This window comes from Mustela putorius, unplaced genomic scaffold (assembly GCF_011764305.1).
Source record: "Mustela putorius furo isolate JIRA1106 unplaced genomic scaffold, ASM1176430v1.1 tig00003863_pilon_pilon_pilon, whole genome shotgun sequence".
In the NCBI taxonomy this organism is placed as follows: domain Eukaryota; kingdom Metazoa; phylum Chordata; class Mammalia; order Carnivora; family Mustelidae; genus Mustela; species Mustela putorius.
The window spans coordinates 31,465,808-31,485,212 of record NW_025422015.1 but is presented as its reverse complement, the minus strand read 5'-3'; the positions used below and the strand labels follow the sequence as shown (position 1 = coordinate 31,485,212).

The 19,405-nt window shown below is 36.7% G+C and overlaps 1 protein-coding gene across 2 annotated transcripts in view; it reads right to left on the bottom strand.

Annotated features, from left to right (window-relative positions):
• TBC1D32 (TBC1 domain family member 32) overlaps positions 1 to 18,496 on the bottom strand; it is a 247,479-nt gene extending 228,983 nt beyond the window's left edge. Inside the window, exons 1-4 of one of the 2 annotated variants that reach the window (XM_045066413.1) lie at positions 18,329 to 18,496; positions 17,995 to 18,152; positions 8,758 to 8,919; positions 4,718 to 4,895 (exon numbers count right to left, since the gene is read on the bottom strand). In XM_045066413.1, the coding sequence (XP_044922348.1) occupies positions 4,718 to 4,895; positions 8,758 to 8,919; positions 17,995 to 18,149 (495 nt within the window). In that variant the 5' untranslated portion in view covers positions 18,150 to 18,152; positions 18,329 to 18,496. The remainder of the gene's footprint in view (positions 1 to 4,717; positions 4,896 to 8,757; positions 8,920 to 17,994; positions 18,153 to 18,328) is intronic. The other variant, XM_045066412.1, reaches the window with a different exon arrangement.
• Positions 18,497 to 19,405: the final 909 nt, after the last annotated feature.

Genomic DNA, 19,405 nt, shown 5'->3' with positions numbered 1-19,405 from the left:
TAGAGATGGAAGAACTTCTGAAGTGGGGTTGGGGCTGTGGCTATCCTACCATTCTCTGGCTGATATTGCTAAAAAAGAGGAGTCTTACAACCTATCAGCTATAGCGTAATATCCTCAAAAGCAAAATTCCTCACCAAATCAAAGACACCAGCACCATGTATGCTAACAGGTTCACAGGTTTTCAGGATTTAGACATGGATATCTTCAAGGGGTCCATTATTCTGCTGACTATAGATACCAAAAGATGGGTTTCAAAGAGAGGCTGTCTTGAAAGCAAAGAAACAATAAATGCTTTAAATAAATTAACATTATGCAAGAGTAACAGGTTACTGCTATCCTAAACTCATCTCCTCCATATAAACTGAGTACCTTGGCATTCCTTCGGAACATAATGAAATAGTTTGCACACTATAAAACAGCCTAATGCTTGTGCTGTACCAAATACTGTCAAGGAAGAGGAAGACAGAAAAACTGCAATAGGAAAGCTTATGAATTTTAAAGCTTGAAGTCTATTAGGGTAATCTTCTTACTTCCCAGCTGTAGAAAACAACCCGGAGAAGCTGAGTTAAAAACCACACAGGAGAGAACTTTTCTATTTTGGCCTGTCCCGGAATGGCACCATTCCAGCACGTCCTTTAAGAGATGAAAGGTAACACGTATAAAGCAGCAGCAACGGTTCTAAAGACTTGATATACATTAACCCAGTTAATATTCTCAGAAACTCTATGAGGTAAGTGGTGGTTTCATTCCCATTTTACAAATGAGAAATAGCACAGCACAGGGAAGTTAAGACACTGTCCAGGGTCACATGGCTAGTAAGTGATAGAACTGAGATCTGAACCCAAGCAGTCTCAGGTAATGTAGTATGGAACAAAAACTTTGGAAGGAGAGAAACCAGGCTTAAATTCATTAGCAATACAAGTTTGGGAAAATTACTTAACTACTATTGTAAGCCTCCCTTTTCTTCTGTAAAGTGGGCCAGTAACATCTATAGTGAATATAAAGTCAAGTACAGTCTGTAAGTACAAATATATGGCAGAAATCTCAATTACAGACAGCTAATATTATTATTTCTATCTTTCCAGCATTATTTTTTTTAAAGATTTTATTTATTTATTTGTTAGAGAGAGAGATCACAAGTAGGCAGGGAGGCAGGCAGAGAGAGAGAGGAGGAAGCAGGCTCCCTACTGAGCAGAGAGCCCAATGCAGGGCTCAATCTCAGAATCCTGAGATCATGACCTAAGCCAAAGGCAGAGCTTAACCCACCAAGCTACCCAGGCGACCCTTTCCAGCATTATTTTGCAGTGACTTTTTTTTAAGGTTTAATCATAATACCAAATCCTTTCAGTGCTCTCCTCACAATTATAGTAAAAACCAATCTGTCTTCTTTATTCTTTAATATCCTCAAACATACACCAATAGTGACTATTGGCCAACCATGTGCAAAGTTTTTCAATAATGAGTCAGAAATCCATAAATAATCAGGTTGTAATTGTTAAAATAATAACAATGGGGGCGCCTGGGTGGCTCAGTGGGTTAAAGCCTCTGCCTTAAGCTCAGGTCATGATCCTAGGGTCCTGGGATCGAGCCCCACATCAGACTCTCTGCTCAGCAGGGAGCTTGCTTCCTCTTCTCTCTCTCTCTCTGCCTGCCTCTCAGCCTACTTGTGATCTCTGTCTGTCAAATAAATAAATAAAAATCTTAAAAAAAAAATAATACTAACAATGAAATGAAGCCTGTTTTATTCACAAAATGCAAGCCAATATCAAAACAGCAGCATCAGAACTGTTAATTCAATGTTATTCATACAACAATTCAGACAGATTTTTCTAAGCCTAATAACAATGTTGCAAGCATTATCAACAACATCAGTATTTAATGCAATGAATGACACATATCTTCACAGACCCTTTCAACTTTTGAACATAGTAATTCAGGCTCTTTGGTCATGTAAAAGAGTCCCTTTTCACTAAGCAAAGGCACCCAGACATCTGCTGGAGTTTGATCACACTCGAAGAGTTTTGGGGGTACTTCTGGCATTCATATGCTTTTTTCCCAAAGTCCAAGGATCCCATGCCATGTTAGTGGACACAGTTCACCTTCAACTCAATTAGAGCATTCTGAAACAAAGTCATACCCATAGGACAGATACCTGAAAATGCAGATATACCCTTTTGGCATCCCAAAAGAAGTCATATAAATTTAAAGTCTGATTCCTTCTCAAGAATAAAACCAAAACAAAATAAAAAAATAATAATAATAATAAAAATTTTAAAAACCAAGACCATTTTCTGAAACTATGACTGCATTTCTACAAATGCTTTGAATTTCTGAAAAAACCTATTATTCTAAGACTGGAAATACTTGAGCATTTCACATGAACACCTCTTCACTGCTAGCTATTCGGTCAACCTTATGTGGCCTGAATACTTGGACTTCTTAAATAACAATGCTTCATTTTTTTTTCTTCTTATTGTTCAATTTCAATGTAAACAGATGGCTCATCAAATAACAAAGTATAATCTTGTGAGCACCCAGAGTCCTAAAGTTGGGTTTTTCTATGCCTTCCTTGATCTGAAGAAGCAGTTTGATAAACCTACTGAATAAAACTAAACTAAAATCTCCATAGCCCAGCTCCTTCCAAAGGGTCCATCAATAAAGAAATATTAAGGGCTACAAGGTGAAGAAAATTCAGTCTTTGCCCTTTCCTCCATCACATCAGAAAATAAACCTGAGCACAATTTCTCCTGAGCAGAGCAATTTTCAAGTTCTGCTGTAATGACTTCTAAACATTTTTCCTTCATAAATGCAGTCTCAACTGTGACCAATATGTGTGACTTTTTCACATTTCACCAAAATTCCCCAAATTCCTCTTTGGTATATGGTTAAGATCTGTTATGGCTATGTCACCAAATCAGCACTAAATAGGTGAAAATGTTTCATTAGAAATAACAGGTAGGGGGATGCCTGGGTGGCTCAGTCAGTTAAGCGGCTGCCTTCAGCTCAGGTCATGATCCCAGGGTCCTGGGATTGAGTCCCACATTGGGCTCCTTGCTCCACAGGGAGCCTGCTTCTCCCTCTGCCTCTGCCTGCCACTCTTCCTGCCTGTACTCTCTCTATCTCTCTGACAAATAAATAAATAAAATCTTTAATAAAAAAAAAGAAAGAAAGAAAAGAAAAGAAATAACAGGTAGGATTCACACAAAGATCAGACAGACTCCAACTGGCCTGGAAATTTCTGTGGGGAAGTTGATGGTGCATGCATATATAAGGCTCTAGTCTAACTAGTTTCCTATTAGAACTAACCTAACCTGTGGCCATTCTGTTAGCTCTGCCCTAGCCAAATGACAAAGATTCCAATAACATGGAAAGAGACAATGTAAAACCTCAGATCTCTTGATGTCAAAAAGAAGAGGCTTACTGATTTTATTGGTTTTTTGTTTTGTTTTTTGGGTTCCTTTAATTTAAATTCAATTAGCCAGCATACAGTACTTTAATTGTCCCTCAGAACAATGTATTACTTAAAATACAACTTACAAGAATTGAACTAGCCATCAAGCATGTTCAGATATATCCTTAAGAAAAACACGTACTGGCAACAGGCCTCTAGGGGAGAGGACGATATATACGTCCTTGAAGCCAAGCAGCTGGGAACTCCAAGCCCGCTCAGGGCAGAACACTGCCTGCTTCATTTTTCCATTATCTCCCCTTCCCGGGAGAGCTCCTGTGGCTAATTAGGTAACCCCTTTTGAATGTGCTTGCTCAACTATAAACTTTATACTTCTTGACCAGATATACTTTGCCTTCCTTCTTATTTATCTACAAGGCATCTGATTAATGTGTAGTCTTCTTCAGCTCCTTTGTTGATTACTGTCTATATCTAATAAAAACAGCACTGAGTAGTTGTTCGGGGCAACAACTTTTCTACTGTTGTCCCCTGCTTGCATTCTCTTGCAGCTGACTTGTTTGTGCCTCATTCTTCTCCCACGTGCCATCAGGAAGCAGCAAGTACATCATTAGTTTCTGATACAGTGTTCAATGACTCATCAGTTGCATATAACACCCAGTGTTCATCATGTTTTAAAACAAATCACAGTGACCTTCATCTTAGAAGATAAGGGAAATGTTTTATCTCCATATCTCATTTATAATGCAGTTAAACTTTGATTAATAAAAATCAATTAGGAATAAGATGTTTTGTTTAACTAAAGCTCAAGCAGATTTGTTTCAGGTATTTTTTTTTAAATCCAAAATCAATTAGTTTATTTCCATATCTCATTAAGATATGTCAGATAGGGCGCCTGGGTGGCTCAGTGGGTTAAAGCCGCTGCCTTCGGCTCAGGTCATGGTCTCAGAGTCCTGGGATCGAGTCCCACATCAGGCTCTCTGCTCAGCAGGGAGCCTGCTTCTCTCTCTCTCTCTCTCTCTCTCTCTGCCTGCCTCTCCATCTACTTGTGATCTCTCTCTGTCAAATAAATAAATAAAATCTTAAAAAAAAAAAAAGATATGTCAGATATAATGCAATCATTCACTGAACTTATAATTCTAGAAGATGTTATTTCACGTACTCAATCTTTAAGATTAGGTAATTTTATTATTTTTCTTCTGAATCTTAAAACTGGAAAGCAGAAAAAAAATCTGGCTAACAAAGAATGTACCGAAGTTATTGATTATTAAATATCATTTCAAGACATAAATGCAAAAGGAAACAACACACCTGATTGAATGATGAATCACTATCAGAGCAATTATCTGTGCAGTAACTGTTGCTCTTCTCCTTCTGGATTTTTTTCTGCCTCTCTTGACTTCGCATCTCATCTTCTTCAAACTTGTTAATCATAGATTCCACCACTACCATCATGATATTCTTCAGGGAATGCATCATTTCTTTGTATCTTTAAATGTAAAACAGTCTTGGTAAGAGAAAGACTATTAGCACAAATTAAAACACTCAGCTAAATTAAACTATCTTACTTTTTTCTGTAAAATCCCTCTACGGGCACAGTTCTAAAAAGGAAAAAAATATGTCAGCTTTTTTTTTTTTTTTTTAAGATTTTATTTATTTGTCAGAGAGAGAGTGAGCGAGAGCGAGCACAGGCAGACAGAGTGGAAGGCAGAGTCAGAGGGAGAAGCAGGCTCCCTGCGGAGCAAGGAGCCCGACGTGGGACTCGATCCCAGGACGCTGGGATCATGACCTGAGCCGAAGGCAGCTGCTTAACCAACTGAGCCACCCAGGCGTCCCTATGTCAGCTTTTTTTAAAGAACAAGTGGCACAATGGAATTCACACAACAGGTATAAAAATTAATAAGAATTCCAAAACATATGTTATTTCCCAAGTTTCCTCATCTGATTACATAGACCAAGGTAGTAAAACTAACACAGTCTAAGGCAAGATATTCCAATAGCATGGTTACCAGTACTCCACAATAGTCAACTGCTAATACCATACTACCAGAACAGTCTATCTTACATATCCCTTTTATTCCTTGTTTATTTCTATCTCTTTCTCTATCCTCCTCCCTTCTCTACTTTCTTTCCTTCCCTTCTTCCCTGCCTATCTTTATAGGTACTTATAGTGAGCATTATAAGAGCTAAGCTATCAGTAGGTCCTTTGAAGGACAGAGGCTACAGAACCTATTGTCAGGGACGTTAAGAAAGGGATTCCTGAAACTGGTAAGAGTTTGAACCAGACAGCTTCTAAATCCCTTTCAGCTCCAGTCTTAGAAAGAGGGATGCCTGGTAGCTCAGTAGTTTCTATAGCCAACTCTTGATTTCAGTTCAGGTCATAATCTCAGAGTCGTGAAATCGAGCCCCACAAACCTGCTTAAGATTCTCTCTCTCCCTCTCTTCCTCTCCCTCAGCCCCTCCACAATTCATGCCCATGCTCTCTCTCTCTCTCTAAAATAAATACAATCTAAATAAATAAATAAATAAAGGCCTCAAAAAGAACTTATAAATAAAGTTCTCCACTTACTATGTGCCAACTCTCAAGCACCCATATTAATATTAGATAGAAATCCCAGGGCGCCTGTGTGTCTCAGTCAGTTAAGATGTCTGCCTTCAGCTCAGGTCAAGATCCCAGAGTCATGCAATAGACTCCCGCATTGGGCTCCCGGCTCCACAGGGAGCCTGCTTCTCCTTCTGTCTCTCATAAATAAATAAAAATCTTAAAAAAAAAAAAAAAAAAAAAAAAAAAAAGACTGAGGTCCCAAAAAGCCTAGAAATAAAATTTTAGAGCTAGATTAAACTATTTTTAAAACTTTCATTTAGCCTTTTATTTTACAAATGAGGAATATGTGACCTGGACCACTGAAAAAGCTATACTTAAAACAAAACATAAAGATTTAAATAAACAATAGTGAATAAAGTACTATTTTGGAATTAGAAACCCTGGATTATAATTCTGACTACTTTACCTATCAGTTTTGTCATCATAAATCAGTTTCATTTTCCTCAATGATAAAATGAGATGAAAAGAATACAATCTAGCTGACCTATTTCACATAACTGTAGCAAGACATAATAGTATGTATCTGAAAGTTCTTTGTAAATATAAAGCATGCAATGTGTATTTATTATAATTTTGTAATAAAAATACATTAGGAAAATAAGCACAGAAATGCCTCTTTCTTTATACTTCTGGTAAATGGGTTATTATAATTCCATAAACCTGAAGAAGGATAGGTAAGTTACTCATAAAAATAATAAAACCATGCTGGGATTTTTGATATAAATAGGAGGCTAAGATTTTAAAGCTTAAAGGAATTTTAAAATACATTTTAAATTATATGATATACATCACATATTAGTAACTATATATAATTCTATACATAACTTAAAATACATTCTCATATATTTACTATGGTTCAGCAATAGATAATTTACATAATATATAACTAGAATCAAATTTAATACATAGTTTATTCATGTATGTGTTTTTAAAGCATCAGAAGTTACGAGAAAACACAGAAATATTAAAAGAAGATGAGAATAGGAACAATGCAGGAGGAAAACACATACAGAAGAGAACTGTTACAGAGGTAAGGAAAAGTCCAGATCCAAGTTTAAGGTAAGGGGATATAAAGAGCAAGAAGGAATCCTAGGACACTCATCAGACTAACTGGCAAAGTATCTCTAGGATAACTGAAATGAAAGGGTCCAGCTTTCCTCTACACATTCTCAGTAGCAAGAAACAGGGAAGCCTAACAATGCCTTGGTAGCAATCAAGAGCAATCCATCAAAAGCTGCTCTCTCCTTCCACAGTATTTGTATTATAGCTGGGCACAGATCTAAACTACAGTCCCAGACTCCTTTGCAGTTAGGCATAGCCATGTAAACAACATAAAGCCCTTTCCCTTTATAATTTATGATGCAGTAATTTAATACATGAATATAAAGGTAAGAATCTAAATGATGTATATAAGGTAGGACTAAGGGTCATTAAAATCCACAGAAAATCTGTAAGTTTCATCTTAGACATGTTTCCTCCAGGCCTTTTTGAAAACACTAACATGAATTCATCTGCAAGAAATACCAGCAAGCTGTCCACAGAGATAAGAATAATAATTTTTATTTTTATCTTTTTTAAAGATTTTAAGTAATCTCTCCATCCAATGAGAGACTTGAACTCAGAATCCCAAGATTGAGAGTTGCATGCTCCTCTGACTAGTCAGCCAGACACCCCAAGAATAATAAATTTTTTTAAATGTTTAAAAAAAAAAAAAAAGCTAGAGGCCAGACTCTCAATATCAAGACTCAAATGAACTAGTCTACAACAGTAGCCACTGCAGTTTTGAAAAAGCCAAAGAAAAACAAATATAGTATGGACTATAAACACCATTAAGACTCATTCAATACTCCAAAAAGTCAAAATAAGAATAAGTTCTAACAGGTAGTGAATAAAATCCACATCAGTTAATAATGAAAATCTACATGGTGAATAGTTGCACTTACACATATGAGGAATAAATGATAGACCCTACAAATGAATTCTTCTATCTGTAAACTTCTATTCAAAAAATATCAAAATGTTTAATTAAGAAAATAATTTCTAATTATTACAGTAAAAATGCTGTTAATAGAGATACCATTGCCTCATCATTAGTCCTAAATAATTTCTAAATCTCACATATCAAGAAAAAAATAATACTCTGCACAACTAAAAATCTTTCATCTACAACTGACAAAGCAGAAGACATAAACTCATTAAGACACAGAACATCTTTGTGAGGTAATTATAATTGTTTTAATTTTACACATGGATAAACTAAAACACAAGAAAATTAAATGGCTTATTCAGAGATTTTTAAAAATTCCTAATATTCCCATATAAAACTTTGCTCTCTCTTAGTATGAAAATGCTTTTATTTTCTGACTAATAAAATATTTTAATACTCCTTTTAGAATAAATTTAATAGCACTGCCAGAAATACATTACTGGAAATTATATTATCAAAAGATGAACATGACTCAAGTTTGTGATTTTTCTTCAAATCAAAAAATAAGAAATCTTGGGGTGCCTGGGTGGCTCAGTCTATTAAGCATCTGCCCTCAGCTCAGGTCATGATCCCAGAGTCCTGGGATGGAGTCCCACATTAGGCTCCCCAGTTAGTGGGTAATCTGCTTCTCTCTCCGCCTGCGTTTCCCCCTGCTTGTGCGCTCACTTTAGTGCTCCCACTCTCTCTCTCTGACAAATAAATAAATAAAATCTTGAAAGAAAGAAAGAAAGAAACAAAATGTCATTGTGGCATACTCACTCTTTAGATTCCTGAATCCTTTTAGTAACATGCTGTACAACTGTGTCATAGCCGGATTCCTCATCCTGATTCTGATCAGATGTCCATTTTTCCATTTCTTCTTCAATCATAGACCCCAAACTGTTACATATATGCTGCCGAAGATATTTCACAAATTCATAGCTAAAACAAGTATTTAAAAAATAAATGCAGTAACTATCATAAACTCGCTTAGGAATCATACCCAGGAAAAAATGTTAGCACAGAAATATTTTTAAAATCCTCAGATTTCTTCCTTTAAACTAGGCTTAAACTTTTCATCCCAAATCATCAAGCTTAACTAGAATTTTATTGCTTTCTTTCTGGGACATTGGCAATTTCTGCATATATTCCATGCCAACTCACTCCATCAGTCCACCCAGTCATCAACACTTGATAACACTGCCTACACATCTTTTGGGTTCATCTCTCCTTTTTTTCCACTTCTGTTGGTCAGTGCAAAACCACATCACCTCACACAGAGATTACTACTGCGGCCTTCTTGCTCATCTTCTTCCACTGCCCCCTTCCCTCTCATACTTATCCTGAATACTGTAGTTATCTTGGTCCTCAAAAATCACAGCCTTCATTATTTGAGTTAAAGCCACTTTATTCATACCAATACCTCATACCCCATCACATACATAACATCTGAATAAATAGTTGTTGTATTTAAAACTAATTATTCGCTATTATCCTTCAAATACAACTTCCTTGGCTTGGCATTTAAATGCCTAATCAATCAAGCCCCTTAATTACTGTATCTCCACTTACTTGAAGCCACAGTCAATTTTCTCCAGAAACCACCATTTTGATTTGCATATAAACAAGGAGGGACTTTTAAGTGATTATCATGAATTAGACACTGCTCTAAGTATTTTATCAATATTGTCTTATTTACCACATGAAATAGGTAAAATAGATGAGGATGCAAACAAAAAGCTAAAAAGCCTTGTCAGATTCACAAGCTGCAGGGCGCCTGTGGCTTAGCTGGTTAAGCGGCCCACTCTGAATTTCTGCTCAGGTCATGATTTCTGGGTCCTGGCAGGAAGCCAAGTATCAGGCTCCATGCTCAGCTGGAATCTGTTGAAGGATTTTCTCTCTCCCTCTGCCCCTCCCCCAGCTCCTGCGCACTCTCTCTCTCTCAAATAAATAAACCTTTAAAAAAAATTCACAAGCTATTAATTCAAGTCCACCTTAATCCAAAACTCTTGTCAATCCCACAATCCCACACTCACTCAAAAATGGAAAAATTTCAAAAATATTAAGAAATAAGATGTTCTGTAGTAATCAATGGAGATTGGAAATGGAAATAAATGTAACATTCATGTTTTTACCAACTGTATTATTTAAATTTCTTGCCTTTAGGGAGGGAAATTTATCATATTTCATTTTCTCAAAATTATAATTCACATTAAATTTAAAAGTGTAATTTACTTAAAAATTTATTTTAAGTTATTCATTGAATTTACTTTTAAATATTTAATATTTATATTCAATGTTTAAGTAGTAATTTCTAAGCTTTAAGAAAATCGGGATCTATTAGTGGCAGAAGAAGAAAACATTATTTTGTAAACTTAATGACCTACAATATTAGATCAAAATGACAAACACTAATTTTCAGAAATGCTAGAAGAAAAACTTACTGAATCATGTATTATAGAAAACAGTCTCTAATCATCATTTAAGCAGTTCTGTAGTTTTTGCTTCTTCTGGTGATTCATCATTGCCTTATATTACTTGAAGACCTTCCCTTATATAAGCAAAACTTCCCACCCATTTTAAATGTTAACTTATTTTTTTATTTGTGTATTTGTAATTATAAACCAAATCTTTGCATATTCTATACAAAATGGCAAAAACTTATACAAACAAGAAAAATTCAAAGATTAAGATTTCAAGAGAATCTTTTAAAGACACTAATTGTTTCATATTTGACAGACCCTATGTTTTGCCTCCACAGAGGGATAAGTGGCTCTGAAATTAGAGTTGGCAGATGTGTGTGATGAGATCTGAAGAGCCCAAAAAATATGTTAACCACATCCATCCCACCACAACCAGAAAACCTATAATAGTCAGATTATCTGAAATTCCAATATCATAAATGTATTACTGTTTCTTTAAAATGTCCTTGTAAATGAAAAAGGATCTAGTAATAGATAATCATTTCAGCCCAATCAGTATGACACCACTGGGTAAAGGAAAAGTGTAACTGGAAGAAAGTACAAAAAAATGAAAGGTCCCTAAAAACAATCTTGATCCTCCTCACCATCCTGCCCTAGGCTAGTCAAACAAGACAGTTTTCCTTCACATCTCTGAAATACTCAGACATGGGAAAGCCTGACTTAGTTCTCTGAAACTAAAGGAAGGGCCACTCTGAAGATTAATTCTACATCTCATCATCAACATCTACTATGAAAAGGCAAATTAATCCTTAGTTTGATCAGCCCCATTTCTGTGCCACAAATCTTGAGCAATTATGAGAAATGAATATTTAACTGAGAAACAGAACTCCTGTGTTCATGATGTTTAAAGCCCAAACTATAAGCAACAGAAATGATATTTTTTATAACTAAGGCAGTGAGGACATATGAAAGAAGTCTATTAACAAAATGTATTCAAAAAGTTGAGAATAGAGGCACCTGACTGGCTCAGTCAGTTAAGCACTGCCCTCAGCTCAGGTCATGACTTCAGGGTCCTGGGATGGAGCTGCAAGTTGGGCTACCTGCTCAGCAAGAAGTCTGCTTCTCCCTCTGCCTCTGCCCATCCCCCCGTTTGTGCTTTCTCCCTCTAATAAGTAAAGAAAAATCTTTAAAAGAAAAAGTTAAAAGAATACCATTCTAAAATAAAAGACACATTAAAAAAAGAAGAAGAAGAAGAAAAAGAAAAACACCTCCCCACTATTTAGCATCATCTATAAATAGCAAATAACAAATATGCTGAGAAAAAGTTAAAACCTCCTCTTTGGGAACCTGACAAACCACATACTTTTTCCCAATGATATCATTTTTATCTATGACTGTAGTATTAGTTCCCAGAAGACACCATTCAAAATACTTCAAGGTTTTGGTTCATCTTCCAAATTAAATGAACCCAAGAACCCCCAAATTGAATCTTGCCTAATGGGTTACTGCTCTTTTAAGAAAAAATGATCTCCAGGTAGGATAAGGCCCTCTGTCATGTGAGGACTACCAGGCTGCGTATAGCCCTTTGGATACTCTACTGACTCCCTGATCATTGGAAGATTCACATTAGTAAACAGTAATTTCTGCAAGTGGACCCTTCTCCTCTTTGGGAGGAGAAAAAAAAATCCAAGGCTTCAAATTCTCTTCTGACAATTCATTTTGTGTTGTTGTTTTTTTACCATATGAATTCATGGCAACATCCCATAAAATCCTACAAAGAATGCTGTTTTCTATAGTGGTACCCATGATAGAAAGTTATTGTTGCTATGGGCTGGGAGAAACACTTCTATATAATTAAGTACTGTGTTGCCTTCATTGTAATCCTCATTGTATTGGTGCCATTGAGCAGCTCTTAAGTCTACAACTAATCCAAAAGATTGATGATAAGCTCTTTAAATCAACCCATTACATCATTTTTAGAAGTTATCGAGGAGGTGTAGCAATATTCTTATTTTGTAAAAAAGCAAAAGCTTGGATGCACAAAAGAAACTTTCAAAAGTTCCCATACTTATTCCAGGAATAGCAAACTAAGATCTTACCAGGGGTAGACAGGTAAAGTCAAGTCAGCCATGCGTAAGAGAGAAAAGAGGCAGGGGTGAAATAAAAGGACATGTCTCAGCTAAAAGGAAGACCTTCTACATGGCTTTAGCCACTTTTTGCCATTTAGCAATATTAGCATAATGTTGATTTTTCCAAGTTTTAAGAAAAGCCAGAAAACTATTTTATATGCCATCTCTCAATTTTTAAATGTTAACCTTTAAAAAAAAAAAAAGCCAAAGAAATACATCCACAGACCAAATATAACCTTCAGAATTGAGTTTGACCATTAACGTCTACTCACTCCAAGCATTATAAAACCCTTACCATTAAAGATACTGGTGAATCACCTCTGTGTTTAAAATTTTTATTTAAGAAATGTAAAATCTCCTTGAAAAAAATGTACATTTTTAATAACTTATTTTAGATACTTATGAAGTTTAATTTAAGTCAATTCTGCTACAATTTAGGTCCTTTCCTTTCAGATTTATTTTTAGCAGACTCCTCTGTGTTAACATTTTCAGATTAACATACCCTAATTGCACTGGAAATATAAGGAATCATACAGCTTTGCCATGGACTACAATAAATACAACTTCCATTTATTTTTAAGTCTATTAATATTTCCTTCTTGTTCATCTTAAAATTTTCTAATAACAGTTTCTTATTTTTTTTAAAGAACATGATCTATACAATGAATAAATATTATACCTTTAGAAATCTATGAATCCCTTTGCTTTGGGTTTAAGTTCTAAATTTTATACTGGTCAGTCTTGTAACCTTAGACAAAACACCTGACCTTGCTAAATTTCAGGTTCCTGCTATGTAACTGTAATAGCAATTCTAATGCGAAAACTGTTATTTATTACATATATCTACACTTTGACACTTTTCAAACCAAATATACTATACGTATATTTGACTAACCATTTGTTACCTTAAAAGTAATTTAATGAGAAAAAATTAAAATCTGATTTCAAAGATATTATTACCAAATGAATACAAAATATTTTTTCCCAAATATTAAAACCTAAAAGTACAGTTGTTTGCTGCTAAGGAAAAATGTGTTCACCTCACTACATTTCAGAAGTGGCTCAATTGAAATACACAGCAATATGCTTCATCATTTTGCTTTACTACTGATGAATATGAAATTTTTCACATTTACACAGGAAAACTTTACAAAGTTGGCTAAAAGAACAGTCATTGTTTTCAATTTTTCCAGTTTTATTACCTAGATTTTTCCAAGAAAATCAATTATTTTTTCATGATGAAATTCTGACGTGTTCAAAATACACTGATACACAGAGTACTGATACAACAGAAAAACATAAAAAAATCTGATACAAGTTTATTTCAAGAATGCATTCTCTTAGCTATTTAAATAAGCAAAAAATTGTCAATCATATATAGAAAAAATTATAGTAATGATATGCTTTAAAAAGAGACTTTATTAGAATAAGTTATGAATTATAATGCTGGTATTTGGAATTCTTATTTCAGAATAAAAAGATTTATTATATGACCCACCTAACTTTATATAGAATATTAGTATATAAAATGATATATAATAGAAAGAACGAGTATTTTACATCACCTACAACCTTTTAGATCAAAGAATACGTTTCTGTGTCATGATAAACAATTACTAGAAAATGCATTAATTATGAAAGCACACATATAATTCTTAGTAATTTTACTATACATGGATATCACTTTACACAATGGAGGCTTTCTTGAAGTTACCACTTAAACACCCTAGAGTTCACTGGTAGATTCTCCTGTGAAACAAAAAGTAACCTCTGCCAAGCCCCCCATCCCAAAATTTTGATTCATTTATGAAGCGGCCCAAGCATCAATATTTTTTTTTTACATGGGGCCCAACTGATTCTGGTGTAGCCAAGACTAAAAACCAGGGCTAATCTGTTTCCTGGGGGCCAGTTTAAGTGTCAAAACCTACACAAACACACACACATAATGAAAGCAATGGCCTCATCCCTCCTTTCTCCCCTTCCACAGGTCTCAAATCCTTGCTGCCGCTTTCAGAGACAAAGGCAACTCTTCGATCATTTAGAAAATATATACAGTTTAAGGCAGAAAAATAGAAGTTCTAGAAAGCAGAAATAGTTTAGGAAAACTGCTCATTGGGGCAAAGCCCAGAAAGGACTCTACTGCCTACACTATGGTTTCTTTCCCAAATGACTGTATTTTCCCCCACTTTACTTGATTATACTATCTGAAATTCCATCATGTATGGACTCATTGTCCTAACCATCTTCCTACAAAAATAGTCTAAAGATACCAGCTTCCCCTGTAAGTCTGTTTAATAAAATTTTTCTGGTAGCGGCGCCTGGATGGCTCAGTGGGTTAAGCCTCTGCCTTCAGCTCAGGTCATGATCTCAGGGTCCTGGGATCGGCCCCGCATCGGGCACTCTGCTTGGCAGGGAGCCTGCTTCCCCCTCTCTCTCTGCCTGCTTCTCTGCCTACTTGTGATCTCTCTCTCTCTCTGTCAAATAAATAAATAAAATCTTCAAAAATAAATAAGTAAAATAAATAAAAATAAAATTGTTCTGGCCAATACTAGGACAACGTTGGGTGGATTTAAGAAAGCAATGTTCTGATTGTGGACATGGGAAGATAGATAATTCTGAAGTAGGAAACACTTTGGGAAGCAAAATGTATCTAAGTGACTCAATAACATAGAATGCGGGGACCCTAGGTGGATCAGTGCATCAAGCCTCCGCTTTCAGCTCAGGTCATGATCCCAGGGTCCTCGGATCGATCCCCCACATCGGGCTCTCTGCTCAGAGGGGAGACTGCTTTCCCTCCTCTCTCTGCCTGCTGCTCTGCCTACTTATGATCTCTCTCCCTCTGTCAAATAAATAAATAAAATCTTTAAAAAATAAAAAAGAAAGAAAGAACATACAATGTTCAAGAAGAGTTAGGTCAGTGAAAACAAAGATTAAAATATGAGCAACCAGACTAACTGATCTTTAATATCACATTCAATTCTGAACTGTAAGATTCTATGGCAATACCAAAGACAAGCATATCCTCCTCTTTTCCCTTCCCATACAGAGTTCCTTCCTCCTAAGACTCAGATCTCCAGTTAGTGAACCAACACATAAATTTTGCCATTTATGCTTTTAAGACTACAAACTACTCAAAATACTTTCAGGATTATAAGTCTTAAAAACTACAAATCAGTTATAATTTTAGAGTGTCTGGATTTTTTTTTAGGTAGGCCAAAAGTAAATCTCCTCAGTCAACAGTGAACATTAACCATAAATGTTAATCAGCAGGCATTTAATCCAATGCACTGCTGAAGAGTAAATTACTTTATTACAATAGTCATTAAACTGCTAGGAAGAACAACAACGATCTAACTTTAATTTGAAAAGTACTTTAAAATTGGAGCAGCTGAAACAATACAAGCAAATATGTAACCTTAAACATTTACACTAAATTGGGGCACCTGGGTGGCTCAGTGGGTTAAAGCCTCTGCCTTCGGCTCAGGTCATGATCCCAGCATCCTGGGATCGAGCCCTGCATCGGGCTCTCTGCTCTGAGGGGAGCCTGCTTCCTCCTCTCTCTCTCTGTCTGCCTCTCTGCCTACTTGTGATCTCTGTCTGTCAAATAAATAAAATCTTTAAAAAAAAAAAAAAAACTTACACTAAAAAGAAGAAACGCTGAGAATTAATGAGCTAACCACTGATCACAAAAGTTTTAAAAATTTTCCAAAGAAAACATAAGGAACAGAATGTAAAATCATAAAGTATACATGTATAGAAAGGAAAAACTAACCCAATAGCTGATTCTTTTAAAAGACTAACAAAATAAGCTTCTAGCAGAAGAGGGAAGGCACCAAAAAAATAAAATAAAATAAAATAAAAAAATAAAAAGGGGGGCATATAACTACAGATATTAAAAATAATTAAAAAGTTAACAGGAGGGTCGCCTGGGTGCCTCAGTGTGTTAGGGCCTCTGCCTTCGGCTCAGGTCATGATCCCAGAGTCCTAGGATGGAGCCCTGCATCGGGCTCTCGACTCAGAGGGAGCCTGCCTCCTCCTCTCTCTCTGCCTGCTTCTCTGCCTACTTGTGATCTCTGTCAAATAAATAAATAAATAAAATCTTTGAGAAAAAAAAAAAAAGGTTAACAGGATATTAATGAAAAACTATATAGCATTAAATTTGAAAATCTAGATTAAATGGACAAATGCCCAGAATAGGATCCTAGCAAAAACTGACAGTAATTTACAAATTATTTAAACAACGCTTGCATGTGAAATAAAACCCCAAACTTAATGTTTAAGAGTGTCTGTGTGAGATGAATTTGTATTACATGAGTTTAGAAACACTATTAATTAAATATTAATTTGAGAAAGTTGTGATTATTCTACAGTCTACAGCTATTAGCAGTGGATTTAATGAATAAACAAGAAAATCATGGAAATACAAATAAATATATGTATAACCAGATATATTAACGAAATTCGTAACCATATTAACAAGAGTTCCACAAGAACAAGAATTCCACACTTTTGAAAACTCCCTTGAGAATCTGGTGAAAACTGTAACTACTCCTATAAAACTGCAAGTAAAAACAAACTTTTACATTAAAGGGCTCAAGGATCCCTTTATGACCATGTAAGAAATGGGTGGAGTTCCAGGTAAATACAACTTCCGGGCACCCACAAATCAGTTTAAAGGTAACTGAAGATAAAATTTTCAGTACCATCTCTGTGAGATCAAAATGAAATACACACACTGAATTTAAAATACTGCCACCAATCATAATTAATTGAGATACCTGTAAGAAAACTTTTCAATGGAGAGGATTAAATGAACCAGAACAAAGAAAAAAAATCCCCCAAGAAACATAATCTTCCAGAATAGTCTCAAATGGTACCTCTCTCATTAAAAATTATGTCTACGGCTCCCAAGCCCACAGTCTCTAGCCTTTCTGTAGCACTTAAAATTCTGCCATCTATCACGGGCATCGGAGTATGTGGCTTATCCTTTTCTAAGAACTTAAGCTATTCCATAGGACGTTAATAATCTCCCGTCAGTATTTCTGCAGTGCTCAGAATGAGCAACTGGCGCAGCCGCTGAAATACCACATAGCAAAGGAACAGAAATCTTGGGACCTCCCTGCTTTCAGGCACTGTGACTGGAATCCCTTGATAGAACAGAATCACTCTTAGAAAAACGTGAACGACTTACAATTATTGTTACTGTGCTGCCCATAAGGGGGGAAAAAAATGAAGAATTAGAATATGTTGGTGTGGCAAGAGAAACACAGAGGAAGCAGAAGCTTTAAAAGTAAAAAATAAATAATACAAAAATTCGGTACTTGTGTAAATAAACCCAACGAAATGAACCTCCAACTTGGGTGCTACTTTTAACAATAATCAAACGAACATTCTTTCTCTAGCCACACTTGGACCTTTTCTGGATCGGCTGGCTTGTTTGCTTAAGACATCAAAAGCTATTTTACTTGTGGAAATTTTCATCAGTTTCCTCCAGATGTAAGAGGATTTCCTCGGCGCACTCCAGAGAGGGGGCACCCGTGATCTTCTCCTTCACGCTCTGGAACAGCTGCCTCAGCATCGCCTGCAGCATCACCTCGTCCTCGCCTGAGATTTGGGCCATCCTCTGCAAGAATCAAACGCCGACGCCCATTACTCCAGGCCGGCGCAAACGCCGCGCACTGCGCACGCGCGCCCCCACCCAGCCCAGGCCGGCGCACTACGCCGTTCCCCGGGAGACCACGGCTAGCGCCTGGGCGTGGCTCCTCCGCTGCCCTCGCGTCTTTCCGGAACACCAGTCACCTTACTTTGGGGAAGCGGGGGTGCGCAAGGACCCGCCTTTGCTCCTAGTCGTTGCCGGCTTCTGTGCGAATACTGTTCAGGCTGTCCCCGCTAACCGCAAAAGAGAGAGATCCCGGAAGGTTTTGATGGGTGGGCCTGACGGCGGGACGTCAGCGATGCGCGTGACGTCAGCACGTTTGACGCGGCTTCCTAGGTGAGAAAGAGTGCCGCTTGGGGACCCGCCGGGCTCCTGGAGAAAGGTTCAGGTGCGCTCGCTGTGCTTACTTAGCCTTGGACTTGCAGAGGGGCGGGAACGGAGTACGAAGACAAAGACTTGAATAAAAGTGAAACTAAAAATAGATTGAAACGTTTCAATTACGTGAATGGTATTGAAATGTTACAATGCTGTTTCTCTTTAACAGCTGGCATCTATTGATTGCTTCCCCTGACCCAAGCACCTTGCGAGGAACTGTGAAGAAGACGGCCCTCATAATCAGACACAAAAAGAAATCCGCGTTTACACCACAGTGCAATTAGGTGTTAGAGAAGTCCACCAAGTAGGTGTTGTGGAAATCCAGAATCCTCTTTGAACCTCACGGAAGAAGAGTCAGGAAAGAAGCGAAGAGAGGTGTAACATACCCCAGTACTGGAGTTTAGTAGGGTTAGAAGGAGGAGGTAAGGAGCCTGAGAAGCAAGTAGTCCACAACTGAAAGGGTCATATTTGGCACATTTCTGGGTTAGAGATTAATCTTAAAAGTAGCAGGACGCAATTGGATTCCATGGTGACACCATGAGATATTGTATATGAGGAACCTGTGCAGGAAGCAGCAGTGGATAATCATAGACCATCATCCAGTTTCCAATCTAGATAAATCCTCAGACCATGGTCACATCCAAGTAAGGAGCCAACCCAACTGGTGTCTATGGATTAGTTCCAAGTCACTGATGAGTGGTTTAATGTCAATGAATTCTCCCTTACCCATCTTAAATTTTGCACTTCTGGTCCAATAACATCTGAGTCAGTTCTCATGATAGCCAAAATCAGTGATTCCCTTGATGTCCACGCTGTTATTTCCAAGAGTAAAAGTATAATATGTC